Source organism: Apteryx rowi, unplaced genomic scaffold (genome assembly GCF_003343035.1).
Source record: "Apteryx rowi isolate R43461 unplaced genomic scaffold, aptRow1 scaffold_527, whole genome shotgun sequence".
NCBI lineage: Eukaryota > Metazoa > Chordata > Aves > Apterygiformes > Apterygidae > Apteryx > Apteryx rowi.
The window spans coordinates 349985-375613 of NW_020450791.1; the positions used below are offsets into that span (position 1 = coordinate 349985).

General features: G+C 40.1%; 2 protein-coding genes across 6 annotated transcripts in view; both read right to left on the bottom strand.

Moving 5' to 3' along the window:
• Positions 1-116, bottom strand: part of SNRNP25 (small nuclear ribonucleoprotein U11/U12 subunit 25) — a 4895-nt gene extending 4779 nt beyond the window's left edge. Inside the window, exon 1 of the mRNA XM_026080616.1 lies at positions 79-116. Within this exon, the coding sequence (XP_025936401.1) occupies positions 79-116 (38 nt within the window). The remainder of the gene's footprint in view (positions 1-78) is intronic.
• A 630-nt stretch (positions 117-746) lies between these two features.
• The window catches only part of GTF3C1 (general transcription factor IIIC subunit 1), a 57119-nt gene continuing 32236 nt past the window's right edge, over positions 747-25629 (bottom strand). For all 5 annotated transcript variants that reach the window (XM_026080587.1, XM_026080586.1, XM_026080585.1 and 2 more), the window contains 17 exons: positions 25303-25438; positions 24324-24405; positions 22792-22977; positions 21015-21172; positions 20731-20873; positions 18295-18376; positions 16244-16356; positions 15118-15180; positions 13947-14040; positions 12871-13043; positions 11973-12257; positions 9714-9967; positions 7967-8253; positions 6831-7491; positions 4731-4770; positions 3607-3799; positions 747-2359 (listed from right to left, as the gene is read on the bottom strand). In XM_026080587.1, the coding sequence (XP_025936372.1) occupies positions 2138-2359; positions 3607-3799; positions 4731-4770; positions 6831-7491; positions 7967-8253; positions 9714-9967; positions 11973-12257; positions 12871-13043; positions 13947-14040; positions 15118-15180; positions 16244-16356; positions 18295-18376; positions 20731-20873; positions 21015-21172; positions 22792-22977; positions 24324-24405; positions 25303-25438 (3172 nt within the window). In that variant the 3' untranslated portion in view covers positions 747-2137. The remainder of the gene's footprint in view (positions 2360-3606; positions 3800-4730; positions 4771-6830; positions 7492-7966; positions 8254-9713; positions 9968-11972; positions 12258-12870; positions 13044-13946; positions 14041-15117; positions 15181-16243; positions 16357-18294; positions 18377-20730; positions 20874-21014; positions 21173-22791; positions 22978-24323; positions 24406-25302; positions 25439-25629) is intronic.

Below are 25629 nucleotides of genomic sequence, written 5' to 3' on the forward strand. Positions count from 1 at the left end.
CCGGGCCCGCTCGGAGCTCACGCGCCGCCCGCCTCGCCCGCAGAGCCGTGCCCCAAGTGCGAGCACCCCCGCGCCTACTTCATGCAGATCCAGACGCGCTCGGCCGACGAGCCCATGACCACCTTCTACAAGTGCTGCAACGCGCAGTGCGGGCACCGCTGGAGGGACTGAGCCCGGCCGCACGGGGAGCCCCGCGGGGCTGAGACCCGCGCAGGGCAGCCGGGCTCTGCTGCAATAAACGTGCCCGTGGATGGGAATAACCCTCTCGCTGTGTGCTGGTGTAGAAGCTCCCGTGCCGCCGTGGGATGAGACTGCCGCGCGTAACTGAAAAGGACCTTCAGAGGCCCTGAAACGACGTTCTCCGTGTTTTGGTGTTGGGGGCGGGAAGGTGGGGAGGGGGGATGGGATGGGATGGGACGGGACAGGCAGATGAAGCCCCTGTTTCTACGAATTGCACTGGTTCTGCTGGAAACACGCTCACTGAAGTTATTGCTGTGCCTGGCTTGTGCTCAGCATGCAACACACCAAGAAATCGTGGCTTAAAGTACTTAATGGAGAACTGCAGCTAAAGGCTAAAACCAGTAGTCTTACAAAATAGTCATCAAACTGCAGCCCAGGTCTGTATGGTGGGTGACGGAACAGTGTACAGAGCAACGGGCAAGTGTTACCTCTGCAGGCTTAAGGGGAGGGGAAAAAAAGGAGAACTTCCCCTGGCTGTGCCACCACCAGAAACCAGCCTCTGTGTGGAAGAAGTTGTATGTGGGCAAACACAATCACATATTCTGTTTAAAATCTTGCAAAAGCTGGAAAGCTGGAAGTACACGTAAACCTTTGGGCAGCTAGAGTAGGGGCTTAGCGGTACAGAGATTTCTTTTGAAGAAGAGGCAGAGTCAGACTCACTACTTCATCCCCAGCTCCAACTAAAACAACATGAGCATCTTTGGGAAAAAAAAGAAGTACAGCTTTTTATAAACACCCTAATTATATGGTTCACTCCCAGCCAAAATAAATCTGTAATTTGTCCATTAACAGGTGTAACAGTACTGTCTTTGAGACAGTGTGCTACAATACTACACTATTAAAGGACCTACACAGATGCCTGCTGATGAACAAGTATAGCAACTAGAAAGAGTGAAAAAGGGCATTACACAAAATGCTACTGTTTGTTACCAGTGTGCCTACATAGCAGGGAAGATGGGGGTAGCACTACCATGGATTGTATTCTTGCATGAGGGAATTTGACAGCATGCACTCCTCTGGTCAGTCCAGCTGGGATGCATGCCAAAATATCTATGACAAGTATGGTCTGACCTACATTGGTTGTTTCTCATCAGCTTTTGTCCTTTGCATTCAAATCAGATGGCTTCTCTCCTTTCTCTCTGGGAACTAGCAGGGCATCATGAACTGACTGGAAGCAGGAATTGACATATCAGTGAATTAAAACAAACAGGTAGGACGTAAAAGCAAGTAATTTAGGAGCCAGCAGAATGCAGGGAGAGGTGATGAACTAGGGAAACAGGCATGCAGCAAAGTTCTAGGTGGATGCGATTGAAAGGGCATATTGCAGTTGACAGTATCTTGCAGTTACTAAGGTGGGTCCAGATAGGTCCTTCATAGCTAATTGTCTTAAGATTTTACCATAGTATGGACATGAAGAGCTACAGAGGCCTGAGTCAAAGACAAAACTCAGGTCACAGCTCTGAATGATGATCAAGATGATGGTAATATTCCAAGAGGAAGACCCAGAAAGAAGCTTAAAAAGGCAGCTAAATTATGAAGACGCATCAGACTGAATTTCATCTGGACAGGAGGTGCGAGGTCTGGAGTAACCAGGTAAAGTTGAGTAGTCTGCATGAAGAGCGTAGCTGAGTTTGCACAAAACCGCAAAAGATAAGGCAGAAACTGTGAATTATATGCTGTACAAGCAATCAGAGGTAAGAAGAGCATATACTTAAAATATGATGAAATATGACCTGTATCTTAATGTGAGGTTTTATTCTCAGTATATACATTCAAAAGTAAAAAGGATAAATAACTTTTCTTACTAAAAAAAAACAAAACAAAACATGGAGCACAAATGCATTAACAGTCACTCCTACAGGCTAAACCAAGTTAACATGACTCAGCTTTACATCTTTTATACATGGATCATCTGCACCCATTTATTCCAGTTAACTTCACAGGGGAACACTCTTCCCAGCCTGAGAGTACAGTCTATGGTAGGCTCATAGTATATTGTTGGGGTTTCACTCAGTTTGGGATTGTTGAGCTGTTCTTCCATAACTGGACGAGAAAAGAGAGACACTACTGATGGCTTTTTCATGTAGAATCGTTTGATGCAACCAAGAGCTTCCAGACCCTGTAGAAAATTTCACATGATTTAGCTACAACAGTTGCACAAAAAGACACATTAAGTGCTATTCTACCCATAGTGTTTTCAGAAACTTTAGACAAAATTTATACTGAGTGGCTCATCCCTCCTGCCCCCAGAGAGCATTGGGTACAGCAAAGATTACCGCAGAACAAAGCAAGTTCACATAGCTGGATATGTGCTCATTTATCACTTTGCTTGTCAATTATAGTATCTATTCAAGATAAAACCTTCCAGCACAGTGGTTGGCATCTGGAAACTAATACAGAATGTGTTCAACTACAGATTTGCAAGGTTTAGGACCAGTTACAAATCATTTTAGTGCTGCTGTATATGGACATTCCAGATTTCTAGGTTGCTTCTCGCTTGAAGGATTGGCAGTCGTTCTCACAACCAAACCCAGCGAGACAATGTAGGTGCTGTAAATATCTAGCATGTGTTTGGTGATCTTACCTAGACAGGCACCTAGATTTATTAATACTTGGTATATTGCAGATAGAAGCTGTGTATATGGTTTCACAACCAGTTATCAAATTTATCGGTAGGGAAGAAGTTAGATTCAAGTTCTCTAATTTGTGAAACGTACCGGTAATTCCTTGAGTTTTGAATCATTGTAGAAAAGAAAACAAGCAGATTTCACTTGCAAAGTGAGCTATGGTGGCAGGCATAAACTTCCAGATGCAAAAAAAAGACTGAGAAACTCAGGTTTTCTCACCATGTATTGTTCTACAATTAAGGATGTATGCCTTTAAGCACATTGTGAAAACAGAAGGTATTATTTACACCGTTGTCTAGCACAGACACATTTCAATCTGCTGCTCATGTCGAAAGACTACCAATGTGAAATACATAGAAGGAAAATTCAAGATAAACTCCGTAGTGATTAACACCCTATTAAACAACCCAAGTTAGTATTTCATGGTGACAAGCCACTCTTTAGTAAACAACTAGAATTTCAGCAGCATTTATATCCGCTTTAGAAGAAAACTCAAAATTTTGAATCAACAATACAGTAATTCAGTGAACAGTGGTAAAGCAGGCCTCCATCCTCACTGCTCATAGTACCTTACTCTGGCTTTGATTAATTTGCACTCAAGGGAGAAGGCTGTTTTCTTCATGGTCCATTGACAATTGTCACCCATTGACTCCCAGCAAAGGAGTTGCCGACTGCTCAGTACAGACCGAGCGTGGAAGCTGAACCAGATTAAAGTTCAAACATCTGATGACTCACATACCTGCAGTATCTCTAAGACAGCGACGGGCTGCAGTACTCCCATGTAATGCTGCAACAGCATGCCTTCCGTTATGCCTGGTTTTGTCATGATGTGATAGAGCACAGCTTCCATCATTCCCTTACACACAGGTTTATTCAGATTCCCATCCACAATCCTCCACGGCCTCCCAATGAAGCAGACGTTCTCGCAGGCCCTGCAAAAGATGGTTTAAGTTCAGCTCTGTCAGTTGCTACTTTGATGGTGAGAAATGCAAACTGCATTGGGACGCCTCTTCAGACTCCCTGTACTAGCAGTCAAGAAAAAACACTTGCAAGCGTATCCTTGTCTTGTGATTTTATGCAAATGTACTTACCCTGTCCTTAGTCCCTACTGGGTTTTCCTGACAGGAATGATTCTTCTAGCTAGATTTCTCATCATCAGAGTTATTGCTTACTAGAGGGTCTTACTGCATCCATTGCCGGTGCTTGCTCACATACTAGGTATAAAATTCTGCAGCTGCTCTGAGAATGGGCAGAGACTGGTGCTAATCTACTAAGCAGGTCTATAGACCTGAAGCATTTCATACTAGCTGGTCACCATCTGAGAAGCACTATTAGCACCATTATACCACCCAACAACCACCTTGTGTCTTATTGACCAGGAAAGCATTCTTTGCACTAGGCTCTAATATCCTCCAAAGGCCATCTAAGACATGCTTCAAGCTGCAACATGCAGTGGCAGCGCTCAGACAGGAAATGGAAATCCTCATTTTTAGCATTTTGGGATCCAAGGACAGACCCTGCAGGGAAATCCGTAACTTCCCATATTGCAGTTTCTCCAGGCCCTTCCTGGGGAATTGTAAGCAGAAACCTAGTGGCACTAGACTTATTTGTGGAATAAGATTATTTTTGCTCCTTTGATATTTGGAATTTGTTCATTTTTGAAAACGAACATGTACCAGAGAGATCTTCTCAGAATGCATACAAAGACATTAACAAGGACAATGGAGAAAACATGGGGGTTCTCCATCTTCAATACTCTCTGACCATCAGCAGATAAAACTAAGGTCACCAAAGCATTTGCTTTCAGAAGTTATTTTGGTAATGCTAACTGTTAGTTATTCTGCAGACATCTCTGCTACTCACCTGTCCTGGGCTGCCTGAGATAGGTCTGTCATGGAACTTCCTGGAAAGAAAAGGACAGGTAGACTTTAAGTAGCCCAAACTATATCCAGTGCAAGGAAAATAAAAGGTGGCTAAGCTGTAAAAGGCAACGGTTTATACTAGAAAATAACACAACAAGCTGAGCTGCGTGTTGTTGTCAGTTGCATGGGGAGTTCTAAGCTTCCACTCTGCATTTGATCTGTCTGCAGGATCTTCTCTCTTCCTGCAGCTATTCTCTTAACAATGTCTGTCTACTCCAGCTACACTTTTTGTGGTCCAGTCCCAAATCATAGCAAGAAGTTTTATTCCTATAAGTCTTGCTACATGGCTGAACGACAGATAATTATATGGATTGAAAAAGAACCAAGTTTCGCACAAAGAGCGATGCAGGGTCTCTGCTTGCAAGCACTCACGTAGGTTTAACTTTACTGCTACCAGCAGTCATACTGAAGTTGAGCAGAAGTCTGAGGAGCTGTAGATTTGAGAATGCAAACTCAAGATTTCAGCAGGGTTCAGTTTTGATGAGAGGGCAGTCTGTGCAGCTTCCATAATGCATTATGACATGGGCTTTAATTACACAATTAATTAACTTTGGATAATTCTACCACACCCAGAGGCTAATAGCTTTGGCATAAGCACATGTCTTGCCTTCCTATGTAAACCCTTCTGAGTAAAGCAGCTAAGCAAAGGGAATAGACTAAAACTCCAGTTGGACCAAGTCCAACTCATGACATGTGTTGTGTGAGGACAACAGACCAGAATTCTAGACCAGGGATCTGGAAATCAAAAGAGCCCTAACAGGAGCTTTCCAAAAGGTTTTCTTTACCACACTTGACAGCTTGAGCACTTAACATTTCAAGGCAAATGGAAACAGAGCAACTACAAATGCTGGTCAGATGCACCTGAAACCTTATTTAAAAACCTGGGAACTTGGGAACTAAGATTCAACATGGATGCAAACTTTGTCTTTTGGCAGACACATCATGACTGAGCTAAAAACTTGGAGTTCAAATTGTGTAACCGTAGTCATACCGCATGTTTAAATGTCTCCTACTTTAATTCAGTACACAGGATGTATCACTTGACAATTGCTTATTTAGAACATGTGATAATGTTTTAAGACCACAGAAGTGTTGCACAAACACGTATCTCTTGGTAAGTGCCAGCTGGACTTCATAAATAAGACTGGTAAGAACTGTAAGCTTGGTATCACAACTAATTAGGATTTTTTCCCCTCCTAAAAACAAAGAGGAAATTAAATCAAGAATACATTAGTAGTTTCACGTGAAGAGCTGCTGAAGCCTATGCTGTTTAGACAGCCCTGAGCCTATACCCTGCAGGAAGGCTCCATTAAACAATACTAAGCTCTATCGATCGATCTGCACCGATTCATATGACAGCCTGCAACTGAGTAATGGCAGATATTGGCAAAAGACTACACAAGCAGCTAGCTTGTAATTCAATCTGAAATCAGGGCTGATAGAAACAAGAACAAAATAAACCCCCCAACAACAAATTTAAGGTAGTGCTTGGCATGGACTATTAGCTAATAAAAAAAAGAACACTAGCAGTAAAAATGTAATAAAAGTGAAGTCAAACTGGGTCATAAAAGAGGCTATTAATCTCGCTGGCATATGCCACTTGTTGGTGAATGGTTTAAAGACTTTGCAGCTTTCCGTCATTGACATTCTAGTCAAATGTACATCAGTAGCACTGGATTTTCCAGTTTTAAAGATGTCTAGCCTTTCTACTGAATCCAGAGAAGAGAAACTCAAAATCCAGAGATGTTTTTTGGAGAAGATTAAGACGTGAAAACATGTTTCTAAGAAGAGCATATTTCTGGACTAGTCATGAACATTCCAGCAATAGGTCTGGGGAGGAATCTTTGATGTACTCGAAGCTTCCATAACCTTCCAGATCAACTAGTGCAACACCACTTTGTCTGTGAGAAATTAAAACCCCTCTCAGCAGTATATGTCTTCACAGAAGATCTTGTATTTGCCTATAAAAATGTAGCTACCTGTTTGGGATCAGCTGATGGTGAGCTAGTCTCTATTCCTTATGTGCAGAGCTCCTACATACCTGTAGAGACTTCTGGGTTCTCCTGTAAATGGGAAACCTCATCATGCTGCTCCTTGGTTGAGTGTTCGAAGCTAGGGATCTGCTTGTCCTGCTCAGTGGTGAGATCATTATTCTCTGCTTGAAGCTCTTTGTCCTCAGAACAAGGTTTATCTTGTTCCTCGTGAGCGTCCACATTCACAGCATCTGAAGCACATGCTGAGTCTTGAGCTAGGTGTTCTGTCTGCCCTCCCAAGGGGCCTGTTTCTTCATCAGTGACTAAAGCTTCCTTCGTTTTAACAGGATCAGTAACATCTGCATCAGAGTTAATTTCACTTGCACTTTTCAAACCACTCTGTGGACCCTGGCAGAGCTCGCTGCCATCTTGAAGCTCATCGTTTTGAGTCTTACATCTCTTCCTTGGGGGTTCTTCATCACTGACAGATTTTAAGTCTTTTGCTGGCTGTTCCTCCTCTGTTGAGCACTCCTCCCCCTTCTTTGGTCCTGACTGCAGGCAATCCTGTTGCACATCTGAGAGAGTGGTGTCTGTGCCTTGCTGACCAGAATCATCCGGTTTATTCTTCAGACATACTGAATGTAATAGCCATGGCTTGGCAAATACTATTGCAACCAGTCTTAGGGTATGGCCTCCTACTTCTAAAACCTGTTGCATTTCAATAAGGTCCTATAAAGAAAGGAAGAAGTTTCATTAGCTTGCACTGGAAAATATCAGTATACCCCAATATGGAATTCTTATCCTTAACTGGCAGCAAGAAAAGAGGAAGAGCTTAGTGGGGCATTCAGTTTTCTGTCCCTTTGTGTTGAAGTTGGAAAAATGTTCTGCCCCTTATACTTTTCTGAAATTACAGCACAAGACATTTTTGTTGACCTTAAATTAAATGAAAAAGTAACTGGGAAAGTCTTTTTCTTCCAAAGGTGAACTCTGGTACCTCTAGGTTTCTGAAACAGTTCATTCCTAGCTTTGACAAAGTATTGCTCCTAACTATGAGGCAAAACTGCCATCAGGCTATTGGTATGTTATCTCTCTATCTTTTTTTCAGTTTATATTTGCTTCATACAGCCTAGGAGATTGTCCTGCTCAAAGGGAATACTAAACATGAACACATGTATGTATGGAAAGCAGCTGGCTATAAAACCACCTGAATGTACTGCTGCAAATTCCTGGTGCGTGCAGGTTCCATTTCTTCATAGCTGCAGAAGTGTCTGCCCAGCTCAGCTTTGCCAATCCCAAAGTGGGAAGTTGCCTCTATTGCATTACGGATCTCCAAAACAGCAGCTACATCTCTGGGATTATAGCCATAACATTCCGTACACTCACGAAGAAACCGATCGACTTCATAATTTTCTTCTTGGACTTTTATCAGTCTGGTGAAAGTTTTAGGGAGGCAAGAGACTCCCACAACCATCTTGTCAAGCACAGAAGAAACTGCAAAGTAAATAAAAAACAAGCGTATATGATATGAAGCAGCTGTTACTATGCTATGCACTATGGAAAGATAAAAAATCTGAAACAGACAGGTTAGAGGTGTTCTAGACTATTTCAATTAAAAATACAGCTCAGCTTTTCATGTTCATTACTGCAGCTTCTCGTTCTGCCCTACATATCTGTCTCTGAAAAGACCTGTAGAAGAAGAGCAAGGTGGTTTACAAGGGCCGACCCTCATATCAAAGTGAAGTATCAGTGAAAGACAGTGTAGACTTACTGGTATTGTCTCTAACACTCAGTTAAACTCTTAAGTTGATGAGGAAATCATCTTTTTCCTTGAAGAAGATCAAGTGAAGAGCCTATGGCATGAAAAGGCTGCGGAGGACCTTATTAATCAAAATATCTAAAGAAGCTGATCCAGGGTAGAAAGCTATTGGCCAAACATGGTAAAACCCACAAGTTTCCAATGCCTTAGTACCATCAATATAATAAAGCATCTGAGCATAGTGTGTTTGGGGACAGGTCTATCACTGCACCAAAAACCACCCCAACTATACAAAGCTGAATCAATATAACAACTTTTTGCAGTCCTGGATGATTAGAGAGTAGTTTTGGCAGTGTTCTTATTTGCTTCCCACCCTTTCATCTGCAGGCTGCCTTTATTATATTGTGCCTTGTGGGACACTCATGACAGCTGCGCTTCTTTGACAGCCACCAAGAAAAGATGAGAGCCATTGTAATGAGCTGTCAACTCAGCAGACCTGGAGGGCACATGTGGTAGCAGAGACCTGAGAAAGAACTTCTATTTTACCTCTATCACAACAGCAAGGGGAATGAGCAGGGACAGCACTAGCCCTTCCATTACAAATAAAGGCTTTCCTGGCTACATTTGCATTACAGCAGAAAGGAAGACACTCTTCAAGAGGGGAGAGTGCTGACAAAAAATTGCAAATTATGCAAGCTGTAAATATTATCAAAATGTTTAAATTACTGTACCTAAAATGCCAGAGATTAAACACCACGATTCCAGACACTTCTAGGAGACAAAGTAAATGTGATTTTCTGTCCAAGGAGCTCTGAAAAGATTTTCTTTTCTCTTTACAGAAGGGAAGGTCTTAGTATGACATAATATGGGATTTTAAGTTGTAAAAGGGACTGAAAAACTTCTTGGTAAAGGGATAACAAAGTAGAGGACTAACTTCCTCTTTGAATTAATGGTTTCACAAAACATGAAAGGCAGCCAAGGACTTATTACGAACAAAATGTCCCTCTATAAACCAACCACCTGTTAGGGCTAAATCAGGAGAGGAAGCATTACAAGGCAAACCACATGTTCTAATGAGTATGAAGAAGAATGTTCCTATTAGGAGGTTTGTTCAAATCAGTTCCTCAGCTCACAAGTTTTCCATCTTGCCTGTTCCAAACTACTTCTGTGCAAGTTAGGCCAAACAGAAACTAACCTGGAGAGCTGAGTCTTCCTGGAACTGGTGTACATCGCAGCTTAACCTTCACTTGGCAGGAATTAACCACAATATTGTCACTGGGACTCAGATTGCGTGTGCTGACAATTCCAGGCGCATAGTAGCCTCTCATCAGTAAGTAATTGGTATGAGATGCTTGACGAGCTTTTACTTCTATTCTCCGTTTGCCTCCAGAACTGTCATCTAAGTCGTCATCCTCCTCCTCCTCCTCCTCAAGTCCTTCTTTTCCCAAACTACAGCAAACAGAAATGTTTTGTTTGGCGGTTTTTTTTTTTTGCTTTTTTTTTTTTCCCCAAAATAATATCTTAAGTGACTTATTACACAGAGCAGAGCAAAAACACATGCTTTTCTGCATTCCAGAATTTAGTCATAAACAGCTGTGGATATGTTGAAGGCAGGCTGAGTTAAAGTGCTGAGAACAAGCAGCTACAGAAAGGATGATACAATGAAGGTCCCTGGAAAATGAAACACTCCTTTCTGTGAACATTTTGAAAGGAACCCAAAACGTTTCAGCTCACACTGCTGGGACTCTGGTTCAGGAGGCACTTCGTCATGAGGGCACACCTGTCAGAGCACAGAGGCTGAGACCATAAAGGATATTGCAGCATAGAGCAAACAGTGTTTATTTTTAAGGAGGGAGAAAAAAAGTAAGATTTACAGACCATACACTTCAGTTACTTAAAAAACAAAACAAACTGTTTGTAGACAACCTCCAAGTAACACGGGAATAGTAGTAGCAGCCTGGATGGATTTCCCAGGAACAGATTTAGTCAAACCAACACTATTTCCTTCCAGGACAGGACACGAGCCCTGATGGATAAACGTGAAGCAGATAAGGCTCCAAGCAACCTGATCTAACTCTGAAGCTGCCTCCGCTTTAAGCAGAAGATTAGGCCAGAGACAGCCAGAGGTCCCCTTCCAACCTTTTCTAAGATTATTTAGACCTTAAGTACCTTCTCTTCTAACATCTTTATAACCAAAAGAAACAAACAGTTAGAAGAACTAGTGCAAATCCACAACCTGTTTTAAAACTGGACTCAGATGCCTGTACTCACAACTGGGACTTGTCTAGGGTTCAGCCTTGTCTGTATTTTCGCTAATGATCTGGATGATAAAAGAGGGACTTTGCTTATTAAGTTTGCAGGGGATACCAAACTGGAGAGGCTGCAAGCGTGTGGGAGGACAGGATTTAAGTTCAGAACGTTTCCAGAAAACTGGAGAAATGGCCTGGAAAAGAACAGGAAACAATTTAATATGGACAACTGCATACTATGTATCTCATATACTATGCACCTGTCCCCATACTGGAGGGCAAACAAGCGACTATGTAAAAGAAGAGAATCTTGTTATAGGGAATCACAAGCTGGACATCAATCACCACACCTTTTTTTTTTTCAATCCCTAACAGTATGGCCATTCAACATCTTGGGCTGTATGAGCAGACATATCTATATAATACGAGATGTAACTGGCATATATCTGCCAGCAAGAACACGGTATTTGGTTTTTGACATCACAGTTCAGTGCAGAGAAGAGTAATGAGAAAGACAGAGATTTGGATAACATACAAAAAAACCCCAAACAACTAAAGCAACGGAGACTGCCTATTTTAAAGAACAGCAGATTAGGGAAGAAAGACTATGATAACAGTCTTCAAATATGTAATAAGCTGCTCTAAAGGGGAAGAGATTATACTGTTTTTCATGTATACTGGCAGGAAGCAACAGGTTAAACTGCAGCAAGAGATTTTAGCTGCACACTAAGAAAACATAATGATCATAAGCATAACTATTCATAAGATTGGACTACCTAGGGAGAGCATGGAATTTCAATTATTGGATGTTTAAAAAAAAAACCCCAAAACAAAGAATAGACAATGCATAGAACAAATACTGTGTAGAGAGTTTTCTCTGAAAGCTGAACCCTTGTTGTCCTTGAAAAGGGACGGTGATGAAAATGATCATATAACACACACTGCTCTCCTTATCACATTAGCTCTGGTGGCAGTGAAGTGCCTGGCAATTTAAGTGTCACGTATGCGAAGACAAGTGTAGTCCAAGGCTATAAGGACAAGCACCAACTAAAGTGCCATTAAATCCTCAAAATGTTCCCTGAAAAATAAAAATCTAAACAACGTCACAGCAAAACATGCTAAGACCCAGAGCAGAAAGTGCTAATGCCTGTCAGATTTCATTCAACCTTCAAATTTTATTCACTAATAGAAATAACGGTGCTTACCTTTTGATCACTTCATTCTCAACCATAGTGCTGTCCACTACAACTATCTGCTCTGGGATTCTCACATTCACAGATACAAGCCCCAAGGCGAATAGGGAAAGCATCGCCACACAGTGGCCTCCAGGTCCATCCATAGGAAATGCAATCATGCCTTCTGATGTTTTAGTTTCTTGATCTTTAAATGAGAAGTTATCTGGCTGGTCTGACTTTTCATTATCCTTCAGCTTCTCGAGGAACCGAAAGGATTCTGTACAGATTGTACTGGGAAACCGCCATGTAAAAACTCTGCACAAAAGAACAAATTGAAATAAGCACACAACATCGATATTCTGTTCTTACTGTTTATGAATTTCAGTCCACTGGTAGCACAAAAAGAATGCAATAGTTTAGTTACCAGCTTTAGCATGGAACTTGTGTACCTTCTACACCTACTTGCACAGCTATGTGGTGCCCAAATAGCTATATGGAAAATGTAAAGTAAAGATCTCACCTGCTGCTTTGGCATTAAATACATTTACAGCTAATGCCCTCCTCACCACCACCAAATATCCAGGTACAGTGCAGCACAAAACAGCACAAAATAATGAGAGGAAAGCAAGCAACCATCAGAATGACAAGAGTACTAAAGAGATCTTTCCACCATATCAAGAACTTCAGTGCTACCTCCCCTCTCTGTATGCCTTCGTAAAGGCTTGCTCAGTGAACTTGGCTAGCCCTAATTGCTAACTGAATAAAGGGCTAACATACCTTGATGTTACCTTCACCTCTTCAAATTCAGCTGTGATGGTCAGGTTCTTTGCTCTAGACACTTCATGCATATTCTCTCCTCCATGCCAAGCACACCTGGGTACATTCTTTTACTGGGTCACGCTTAAACGGTGAACTTTTTGACACCTACCTGTAGTAACTCTGAGACAGCTGATATGACATGGGCACGAAGGGCAAAGCTCGGCTTTTCTTTGGACCCAGCGTGTGGTTTACTCGACGGCGATTGACCAAACTTCTCTTCTGACACTCTACGAAAGCCTTCACGAGAATGTCATCCCGGTACTCGCGGTACAAACGAAAAGTCTGGAAAGAAAAAAAAAAAAAAAACCCACTCAGTGTAAACACTTAACTGGTAGTTGACATTATAACCTCAACCAGACACTAATTTCCACAAAGAAGTGTTAGATCCAAATCCACTCTTATACCTGCCTGCTTGAAATTTCCTTTAACTAAACAAATATAGAACTACAAGCCAGAACTTAAACGATACATATAAATTCACTTATTACAGTATTCTATTGCTTTTATAGGCTTCCAGGCTTTCCACAGCAAACACCAATTAAATTAACTAAATACTAGAGAACACTTCATATTCAAAATGGGATCAGGCTCCTGCTAGAATTATATATGTAAAAAAACACTCATCTGCACCACATCTGGGTGGACTCTTCCCATCATTTTACCAGGAACACCTGCTTCCATGAGCTTGTCTGATAAGATATTAATCTCCCTTTCAACTTATAACTTTTTTTTTTTTTTTTTTAGTACTTGACACTCATAGATGATCTATTTTTTTTATGGTCCCCAATGCTGCAGGAGAAGCCAACTTTAACACCACTGTCAGCCAGACCCTAGGACTGTCTTTGTGATATCTCCTCCAGAGCATAATTCCAACTGCTCGAGTAGGCACTGAATCATGATATAGTTTGGTCCATTAGAAGTGATGTGGAGTTCATTTCATATGATTCTCAGGGACTGCTCCAACCTCCCATCTTGCAATCTTATCCTCACAGAGAAAAGCAACATACTGAAAGTCTACTTGGAACATATAATTTCCTTCAAGTAGAAGAAAACAATCCCCACAGAATGGACACAGATCTAAGCTTCTGAGTTTTTTATCTCCCATTTATCTCCCATTATGTCAAAGTAGGAAGGAGAAGCTCTTCAGGGTTGTATATCCAGTAAAGTTTGGTCCAGATACTGTACCTGAAATGACTGGCAAGATTTCATCTGGTTATCTGAGAGCGCCAAAGTGCTCTGAATCAGATTCTGTAGCACTAGAAAATGAATATCAGAGATGCTGAAAGAAAAAAAAAAAGGGGGGGGGTGTTATTCATGATGATTTTTGAGCAGGAGGTACCTAACTATTAACCTAGCATAAAAATTTTCTAACTCAATCAACTACTTCTAAAATAGATGTATAAAGATAAGAGATCCCTGCAGCTGAGAACTGTTGATATCAAGGAGCTTGTTCCTTTTTTTTGTCTCTCCACCCTAAACTTCTGGATCAGTCCAGATAATTTGACATAAAATTACATTCTCTTTGATAACATCTCCTCCTCTTAAGGTATAGCACCCATATAGGAAACATACACCATTGTCATAATGATAACAGACCACCAGAATGAGTGATTATTGCCTAGTTTTAGTTAAGAATATTCAAATAGGAGAGCCTGTTCTTATTACAAGTTTTGGAGAACACCTCACTGGCAGGTAAAACTTCCACTTCAATCTCTACCTGTCCACAGCATGAGACTCCCCATGATATTTATAGGCTAACAACACAGAGGAGGTGCTTCCCAAGTGCAGAAGCCTTCTGCCAAAGACCACATTCCAAATTCTCTCTGTTTTCTGCAAACATGAGACCTGGGTTTGGCTGGCAGTCTTGCATTCAAGATACTTTCTCTTCTCTGCACATGACCCCTGATGGAACCAGTTTTCCTAGAGCAACTGAGGCTTCCCGAACACAGTCTTAATCAACACTGAAGTTGTTTAAGCAGTTGTGAAGTAAAGTACTTTGGGACTTCAGTGTTGCCTATGTAAAGTACCTAACGTAACAGGGTCCCAAATGCAGAGGACCCACTGGTTGCCAGTGAGAGCTACCTACAATTAATTTTTTTCTCCTGTGACTATTTTATCTAGCAGCTTCTACTCATATCTTATGATAAGCTTCCAAGAAGTCATGCAATTCTCTGATTGATGAAGTTTAGTTTGAGGACTCCCTTTTTCTTGCCAACACAAGTAGCAAGCACCACCTCACTAGTCAGAGAATCAGAGTGCTCAGACTTTCACTGATGCAAGGGTTGACATGATCTTGGGGAGTCCTAATAGGAAAAAAAAAAAAAAAAAAAAAGAAGAAGATATTACTGCTACTCACCTGGTGAGACTATCCTCTTTAGTGTTTTGATTTGTGTCATCTCCAATTGCCAAAACTCGGAATCTAGTTAAGGGAAGAGATAAGAAAACATTGAAACAAAAATAACATGCCTTATGCTGGATCTGTGCCATACAGAGACCTTGATTTTATAGTCAACTGTGAAACCCAGAGGCTGACAAATGCCACTGCTAATAAGGTATCTGTTGAAACAGCACCAGGGTACTATCTGCTCCAGCAGCTCTCAGCAGAAGTGTCAAAAATTAGATGAACTGTCCAGATCAATCTCCCTCACTCTACTAAGATATCTGTCCACAAGGGGAGACACGCATGGACAGAAGACAGTACAGAATCAGCACAAACACAGGTAGGACCATCTTTGACAGCAGGATTCATGCAAGGAAACTCATAATTTTCCATCCCCTGTTCCATGACAAAAAGGATTTGCTATTTTATTGAGTTTTTGGACTTCCAGTTACCAACCCCAGCACTTCTGCTGTAATGTACAGCTCTTCCCAAAGTAAAAAAAATTTACAAAGGCGCTAAATTTGTTCTCAGAGAATGATTGAGGCCCGAGTTTCTGCACTTATCTCCAAGAGTTATTCATCATTGAAGAGCTTGACAATCTGTGGCTGGAGAATGCTATACAAAGCTAAGCACTCTTCTGTATCAACAGCTTTAGACACAGTACTGAGATGATTTATCTGAGTAACCAGCTACAAATTATGATACAAAATGAGGCCAGATAATCTGGAAAATAGTAAAGGGAAGTCTTTTATGACATTAAAATGTTACATCTGAGTATCCACCTCTCTAATAGCAAAGCTGAGGAATTGACCATGTATGAATATTTGATATTGTGAATTTGGGGTTTTAAAAAATATTATTTAGCAAAATACTTATGCAAATAACAAAAAATTAGTGATATGTATTTAGGGAGTATGGATTTGAAAGAAATGTTGCCTGTTCTATTAACTGAAATGTCTTCTGATACAAGAACAGATAACAGAAGGTGTAAATCACACAAAGCAGAGAACAGGTAAATCTGAACTGCCTTCCTCCCACCCTCTCCCAGCACCCATACAGACTCAAAAATAACTAAATCATAACTAAATCATAAATAAAATACCTGGAATATAGTTCCTGCAAAGTATCAGGAATCTCAAGTTTGGGATTCCCCAGGGTTGAACTGAATTTCTCTTTCAGTCTTTCCACAAACTCTTTAAACTCTTTTGAACAAACCTTTGAAAACAAGAGATAGAAAAGTTATCAAGCTCAATTTCTTAGAGTGGGAAAAGACGCTGTACTTTCAAAGTGTTCACAAAAAGTTCCACTAGAAGTGGCTAGGTGAATCATCAAATTGGAGAAACAGCCCAACAGACAAACCTGCAGAATGCATAAAAAAGCCCTGTAAATGTTATATTTGCTGATTTGCTTAACAGTTGCTGGTTCTATTTGTTATTAGGCTGTCTCATAGTTACAAGTAACCAACCAGGAACATTTTTTTTTTTTTAAAAACAATTACACTGGATTAACTGCACAAAATCTCTTGTGAGAGCTCTGTTTAAGCTTCTCCTTAAGTCTTTCTTCCTCCTCTCATACCCTTCATAGTCTGCATCGTATTCTTTAAGTCTGTTTGTACAAGCACTGCTTGGAAGAGACCTGTTACATGAGAATAATGGTCCTGTATCTCTCTGCAAACAAGTTTTTGCTTGCCTCCAAAGACAGTTTTTGGGGATGGGGACAAATGAGGGAGAAAAAAGACCAACAAGGTAAGATAAGATAAACCAAATAAAACATTTCTCCCCTATACTGTAAAACTAACTGGAGAAGAAATACATAAAAACTGTGCAAGAGCTGCTTTCTTTGCAGCTTCTTTCCATTGAGGCCCTCTTCTCAGAAGTGTAAGACCTCATTTCGACCTCCTTTCCTTAGCTCTCAGGGCAGAGTAGGTGAACAAGAAGAGAAGATGCATTTGGTATTATTTCTGAATTCCCTATAAAGTAAGGAAGTGTGGCAGAAGACCCAAGCAGAAAACATCCAATCTGTTCTCTGCAGCATGCATATTACACACTGTACGCAGTTTATTCCCAGAAGCAGCCCAGCAGAACCAAAGTCAGTCCTTTGGATGCTGTTTATGGCCATATTCCAACTAGAAAGTCAGGCCATTTGGTGAAACCAGTCCAAAACAACCCAAAGACTACACCACCTGCGCTTCATATACATTGAGTATCTCAAATTCAAGCATGAGAAAGCACTGAGGAACAGCAGTTACTACTACCTCAGCCAGTCTTCTAGGGATTTCTGCTCTCTGTTTTCACAAAGTTCCTAGTGGTCAGAGAATGAAAATTGTAGCTGCAAATCACTAAAGATGCAGAGCTTTAGGAAGATTAACATGAAGAAAGGCAAAAGGCATCAGAAATATCAGTCGCAAGGTAATGCAGAGACACATGCAATTGTTCCAGTAGTGTCTCACCAGGGAGCAACTATTCTTTATTTCAACAAACATGAATCTAACAACAGACCTGGTTGGGATTTTCTGACAATATAATGAATGTAGTCATTCCTGGATAAAAACAAAGGCAAACTTGCCATGACAAGGTCCCAGTTCTGAAGTTTTGAAATTCAAAATGGAAGGTTTACATTTTCAGTGCAAACCAACTTTCCACTTTGAAATTGTGGTTAACTGAAGTGATAAAAAACTCAAAACTTAAATGAAATCTTTTGATTGACCAAATGAAGGCTTCTCTCAGGTGATTTGTTTACATTCCCTCACTCACCCTCAAGATTTGAGGCAATATTTCAATATGAAACTGGAATAAAAAAATGAGAAATTACAGAGCAAAATTGTTTTCTTGCTCAGATAACAAGGCGGCTGACAGGACTGGAAAAAAAGAAGCAGTGCATATGCATGCCTGGTCACAGATGCTTAGAAACAATGAAAAAACAAAATTTTGCTGCACAGCAGAGCTGTTTATGTCCTTCTGGAAGGCTGCCTATTCTTATCTTGCTCCAAAAATAGCAATGATGTAGCATTTTTACAATGATGCTATTTTTAACATAGCTAAGAGTACAAGGGAGAGATAAGAAATGAAATCACAGTAATCCAAACAGAGCAAGTATTCACTAATCCAAACAGTGTAAATACTCAATGACCTTTGAGAATATTTCTCTTCTTACCTGTGGATCTTCATAGTTATTTTCTCTATTCATGAAATCCTCAGTGAGGGCTTTATCTTGGTAAACCTCAGCAAGGCAAACTCTGCAACAGATACAGTTGAAGGTGTTGTAACTAGTTGAAGTTTTCTCAGTTCAATGCTGCTCAGAGGAATTAATGCACTTATTTCAGCTGAAATATCATTTCTGTACCTTCCAAAGAACAGCATTAATCAAGAAGGATTCAAGGAAAAATTCTGCCTAACTTATCACGCACATACCAACGTCTTCAGTGCAACCAAGCCAACTCATCACCATCTCATCACTTCATATGAGCTGTGACAGAACTGAGAACCAAATGTAAATTCTCCTGCTATTGTATTTGTTCTCAAGAAAATGCGAGCTAATAAATGATAAAGCCTCTTCCTTTCAGAAAAACTGCCGCTCCACAGCACAAACACATTGCAAGAGGAGTCGCCATGTAAGCCAGCCAGTGTAGCACCATCTCAAGGTTTTATAAGGAAAGAGAGAAAGTGGATGGGGACGGGAAGCAGATGTCTTCTGAAAGGGAGGGGGGAGGAGTTGAAAAAACTCAGAGAGGGGCATTTTGGTTCCTCTGAAACATAGGATGCCAAGAAATAGTTTGTAAGGGAGTTACCAGTCACTGGTATTTTCCTGTTGATATGTCCTTGTTTTAGTCGGAAGATCAGGGCAGTAGGGATCAAGTTCTCATGCCTGTCTTTCTTGAACATCCCTGTATCTCTAGGCTTTTAAGAACTATTTGACAATTAAATTCTGTCATTAATAATCCAACTTGGATTAGTTCATCTGTATATGTTTATCTCCTCTCTCTAGCTGAAGAGGAGATAAACAAGTAGCGCTAGTAACTTTTAAGTACCTCAACACTTGCTTCCCGGTTTGAAAAAGAGGCAGTTATAGACATTTATAACTAATGATCTAAGAAGGCATATATAACTGATGATGTGATCTTTCCCCTCATGGTTTTGCAGAACATTTATTTTAGGAACAAAAGATTAATCATAATGGAGCAGACCAAAGTTCCATTTCAATCAGTATCCTCTTACGACAGATGCCAAAAGGATATGGATTGGAAAGACTTAAGAAGAGACTGTGCATACAGTGACACTTTCTTGGTGTAATCTCCCTGCTTCAGGGAGCTGAAACAGGAATTTTCTGATTCAAAGATAATGTATTTATATTTAACAGCCCTCCATGGATTTTTCTTCCATTAATTTATCTGGTTACTTTCTGAACCCATATAAACTTTGGTATCTAGAGTATCCTGGGCCAAGGAATTCTACAGCCCTAGTGTGGGCTGTATGAAGAACCATTGCTGTTCCCTTTGAAATGGCCAGCTTTGATCTTCATGTGATGCCCCTGCTTCTTGTGCTGGTAGAGACAATGATTAATTGTTCCTTCTTAATAGTATGAATATGATGAATGATTTTACAGTTCTCTAACATCTCCTCTCAGTTCTGTTTTCCAGGCAGCAAAGTTTAAGTCTATTTAGCCTGTCCTTGTATAGAATCTGTTTTTACACCTCTGATTATCCTTGCCACTAATCTCTGTACCTTTACAAAATGTACTGTATCTTTTTATGAAGTTTTAGGGGAGGGAAGAATATGCGGACAGAATATCAACTAGGACCAGAACACTATAGCACCTTCAAGATGCAGATGTACCATGAATTTATATTCTGGCATATTTTTTGTTTTGCTCTTTATTCCTTTAATAATAATTCTCCATAGTTTCCTTTTTTTAAAGCTTTTTTTTTTTTTGCCATTTTCATGGCATAGTAGAGCCCCAAGACCATATCTGTCAAAATCAGCCATTGTATATGTAAAATTACACTTGTTCCCCTTTCAGTTGAATCATTTTATATGAAATTTCATCTGCCATTTTATTGTGTAGTCACACAGTAACATCACGAGGTCTTTCTGCGCTGCCCAGAGTCAGCCTTCATCTTCATTGACCTAACTAAATATCACAGATGGATCATCACCTAGTGTTCATCCCTTTTGCCAGCCCAACTAGTATGTTGAATGGCATGTGTCTCACCACATATGCCTGTATGACTCCACCAGTGACTTCCCTCAATCGAGAAAACTGATTATTTACTCCTGTTATTTGTTTCTCACCTTTAATCCAGTTAGTTTGAGTACGTGAGGCCCTTCCATTTTATCCTATGGCAGCTTGATTTGCCTGAACCTTACATGAGGGACTTGCCTAACACCTTTGGGGATTCCAAATACATGTCAGCTGTATTATTGCTGATCCTGCCTTTCCCATTGGAAGACAGATTTGGTAGCACTACGGAGGCAGAGAAGTAGAAATTTATATTCACATGAAAGAAGACAAAAACCTGGGAAGAGCAAATCCCTTAATTTCATTTCAGAAGACTTTAGCTTATGCCTAGAACATAGAGAGAAACTTTCTTACTTATAATTAAGATAGGTCTGGGGATTTCTGACAATGTAACGAGCTCTTCGTCCAACAGAATGAGAAGTTTTATCTAGGGACTCTTCAAAGCTGGCATGCATGATATCTCGAACTACTTGCCATGGAACAAAGGGCCCTTTTACCTGTGTGAAGAACAAAAACATTCCTAGTTAAACTTCAGCTTTTATGTACACAAATGATGGTTAGAACTGGGATGAATTCCTAGGACCAATGTTAAGTGTGCTGAATATGTAAACCCATTAAATAGAGGTCTTTTCAAATACCTTTGCATTTAGTACGTGACTAGCAATTCGGCACAGCATGAGCAAGCTGTCTTCTTGCACTGTCCAAGTGACACGCAGACGTGTCATTCTCTGCAGGGCACTTTGGTCAGCTTCATCATGGTAGCGGAGCCTTTTGCTTTTCTCTACAGAGTTGTCTTCTAACAAATCCAGAAGAAGACAGTTAATCTCAGCAGTATATATTCTGATGAATACCAACTCCTATCACAGGTATTATCAGAGCTAATTGTGCTAAGGCAACTCCAAGGAGCAAAAACTAGAACTGGAGACTTACTGGGCTAAATACACAGTCCTTGCTTTGGAAACATGGCCTAAATAGAGAAGAAGTGGGTTAAAGGAAGCCACAAGCAGAGGGTGACTGCACAAAACCCAAGCTCTTTCCACTGTTATGTTTCTGTAATACAGTCAGACTATTTATTATGACACACAATAAGGGAGGTGCAATGAAAAAAACTCTGAAATACCAGATAGGTCAAATGTATTTTAATGAGGTTAAACCTCCTCTGTAGGAAAAACTGAAAACTTGCTACAGACTACGCATTCAACAAGGTGTATGCACTATGAAAGCTTACGACTTATGTTTTGGAGAATACTGTACTACATTAGAAAGTGCTTTCAAATTACTATCTTCTCTCCCAAAATCCTTTTATGTTTTAATTTACACTGAATTGTCCTTAGGGCTAGGTGCATCAGAACAGGAAAGGGAATAGCTTGCCTTGAAAAGATAGCTGAAGGGCAAGCTTGAATCATCACAACTGTATTTTACACACAATGAAGTCAAAGCGATGTTTCTTGTGAATAAAAGCACAAAGAAGCAAAACATTTCAAATTACAAAAGAGAAAGATGTTTACCTTGACTAGTGCAAGAGTGGAAAAACAAGCAATTAGGGACATGAGGGGACTAGGGTTTTAGTTCCCACCGCTAACTTCCAGCCAATTCAGAATATAACAGTCTCCTTTTTACTGTTGCTGTATGATTTATCACCTCAATATCATAAAGACTATAGTAAGAGATAAAGTCTGCCAGGAAGAAAGTTTGTTAACTACAGTCTAAATTTTTTGTTTCTTTCCTTTTGTGCTGCTTTTCTACCCTTGGTTCTGTCATTCAAATGTAAATAGCTGATTGTGTAAGAGAATTCTGTTGCACACCACCTTGGACAGAAAGAGGAGCAGTCCAGATATGCACAGACATGCAGTGGATCAAAGAAAGTTTATCTGTCTGGATGTGAACCCCTAAAAGGAGGATGAGGAAGAGTACAAGGCTTGGAGCAGTACTCAAAGTTGAGTTTGTAAGAATGAAAGAACAAAAGCAGAGAAGGAAGTAGGCAACAGCAGCTGAGAAAGTAAAATGCATTAATACCTTGCCTAGGAATGAGGAAATAACCATGTTAGCAAGCAAACTGACTACAAAACATCCTCCATGGGAGGATGCTCTGAGCCAGCAAACAAAAAATGACTGTGACATTGTAATGAGCTGATCTGGCCCAGACACAATTGGGACTTCTTTGGTTTGCACGGTACAGCAGTACAACCATGACTCAAACACAGTAATAGTTACAACATGCTCCTGTTTTTCTCTAGAGCTAGTACAGAGCCCTGTGACATTTGAGTCCCTTCACTAGAAAAGCAGCCCAAAGAGACGGCCAGTCCCAATTCCCATACCATGTGTCAGTCGCCACAGCTTTTCTGAAGCAGCTTACAGCAGGCAGATGCACTGAAAAGAAGGCTTCTTTTCATGACATGCATGCTAGTTACTTACCTTTCTTTTTCTTCTTCATCTTCTTCCCAGTGTCTTTCTTAAGCCTCTTCCTCTTTTGGCCTTTTCCACCTCTCACTCGTTTGGTTCGATCCTGAGTTGCTTCTTTACTTATTTCAACACATTCTTCTTTCTGGAGAGGTGACTCAGATCCTACTTTTGCTTCTCCCAGAATGTTAATTTTGTTACCTAAGACGACATGTGTTTACATTAGTGGAATTCTATAGCAATTACATTCTATAATATCAAGAGCAAATGCCAAAGTTTCAAAGACGCCCTCTCAAACTTGCCTTTTGTTAATCATGTAATTTCATGTCACTTCTCAGCAGCTTATACAGAATAACATCTCACATAAATGAAGAATGGTCAGGTAATTACTAAGTCTAGAGTAAGGTGCACTACCTTAAGGGAGCCAAGTTGAGTTTTATTATTCAACCTGAAGCTCTTCCTCCTTCTTAGCTTAGATGTTAGGCTATGCAATTTTAGCAATGCCTTAATGAAGATTCAATACAGTAAACTTAAAAACTTACTGGAAATTTAAATCAAGGCAGACTTGACGAAAATGGCTTAGCAGTTTCAGTTATGAGTGTTTAATGTTGCATACTCTTCTCAATTTAATATTAAAGTAAAAGGTTTTTAATTTAATCCTTTAATCCTTTTAATTTGTCAAGTGGAATTTATAAAAACGTGACAAGAATCCTTTGCAAGAAGGCCTTTGATTGTAACTTAAACTAGCTACTACAAAACAAGCTAGGGATGAAGAAAATTAGAGGTTTTAAAATGCAATAAGCCCGTTTCAAAACAGATGCCGTTGTCTAGTCATACCTACATATAGTGTACACCCAACAGCTTGTTTGTAGAGCAACCAGAGCCTAACATGTAATGAGTACAAGAGTGTGAACACTCTTAACTTCAGTTAAAAGATGATACAGCTGTTTTCAAAACAGTCATCTCAATACAGAAGTATGCACAGGCCAAATTTCAGTTCATTTAAATGTAGAATTGTCCGAAGTGTTGGAACTCTCTTACAGGAAAAATATTTTTCTTTTCTCATCTCCTAGTTACTGAGGAAAGCTCCAAAACCAAGGAAGCAAAAAGTTTTCCACTTTTGGGAAAGAGCAAAATGTGAAATTCTCATCCAATTAAGCCAGTGGCAAACCACCCAAAAGATGAAAAAAAAAAAACACTCACAAATTGCTTTAGAAAATAAGGTTCTACACTACATGGGTACAAACCAGACCTCTGATATGATTAAGGCCTTATCAGAAAGCTATGGCACCTAACATGCCAGTCATAGATAATATTGGTTCCTCTGGACTTTCTGCAAACTGCAGAGGAGAAATAACCAAGGATAAAAATTATTGTTCCATATATCTAGAAATAGGAAAGGAAATTAGTTTTTATTTATTTTATTGCCCCAGGAGCATCCTAACTTATCGTAAGAAAACAGGAATAACCCAAGTCATCACTACTGGATCTGACAAAGAGGGCAACAGCTACAATGCAGTTACAGACAACAGGTATCATCACCTTACCTCCAGTACTGAGTGGAAGGGGGTGTTTTGTTAAGAAGGTCTGGAGTCTCACTGTCAGTCCATTTTCAGAAACTGTATTTTCCTAAAACAGCAGAACTTTCACCAAGGTGATATGCAAAAAGCCAAAGAGTGCACAGGTTTTAACATTACTATAAACAATTATCTTTTAGGTAGTGTTATGATCAATTTAGAAAGATGTTTTTTAGCATAAATGTTAGAAAGATTCCCAGTTATGATGAAGTATTGATTTATTTTTCTTATTACTACTACATATTTGAATGATTCTAGAGCGTTTCTTAAATCTTACTAAAATCATCACTTGATTACGAAGGTTAGAATTTCAACAAATCCGTTCAAGTTAAAAAAAAAAAATCACTGGAAAAGAAATGCTTGACTTCCTTCTTGTTAAGCAGGCTGAGTAGAACTCTCTGTAAAAAAAATTGTTTTTTTTCAAAGCAGTTTACATTTCACATGACCTTCAAAAAGCACACAACCAAAATGCAAACGCAGACATAAGCAAATGCCTCCTATACCATATTCTGTTCAGTATAACTCTGAGCCCAAACTGACTGCAAGATACCAGAACTTTTGCCATTCACAGCAAAACCCATTTCCCTTGTGTGATGTTCACTGGTGACAGAAGTTGATCAAAGGAGTAAAGAGGAGGGCCAAGAGCAAAGAATCGCAGGAGGCCCTGTTGGTGCTGAAAAACTGGGTGACAAAATGGTAAATGAAATTCAAAGTGAAATGATACTGCCCGAGTGGAAAACAGGCAATTCTAATTTTACATATACACTCATAGGCTCTAATTTGACCATTGCTGTTGGGAATGGGATCTTAGGGTTATGTTAGCCAGTTCTGTGAAAGTGTTTAATGCACAGTAATGGTCAATAAGCAAAGCAAATGCTAAGAATTCTTAGGGAAGGAAAGGATATTAAAACATGGAAAGGCACTGCACAATTCATTTAAAAATACTTACCTTCCTAGTCTTATTGATGATGTAGCTTGTCCAAATCCAATTGCGTTTTAAATGCCCATAAAAGCTGGAATCTAGACCTGCAGCTCCTAACCCATCCCCAGGGATAGTTCCATCATCAACCACTTCTCGACTGCCTCTAACAGAAAGAGTAACAAAAAATAATTATATTGCAAGAGCAGCTGAGAAGACACTTAAAAGACATTGTGCACACCTAAAAGATGTGTACAATGTGCAGAACTCTCTCCCTGCTCTCACAATTTAGATAGGGTTGGAAAACAACAGGAGAAAGAGATCCTCGCTCCCTTAACTCTGCTCCAGAAGTAGAGT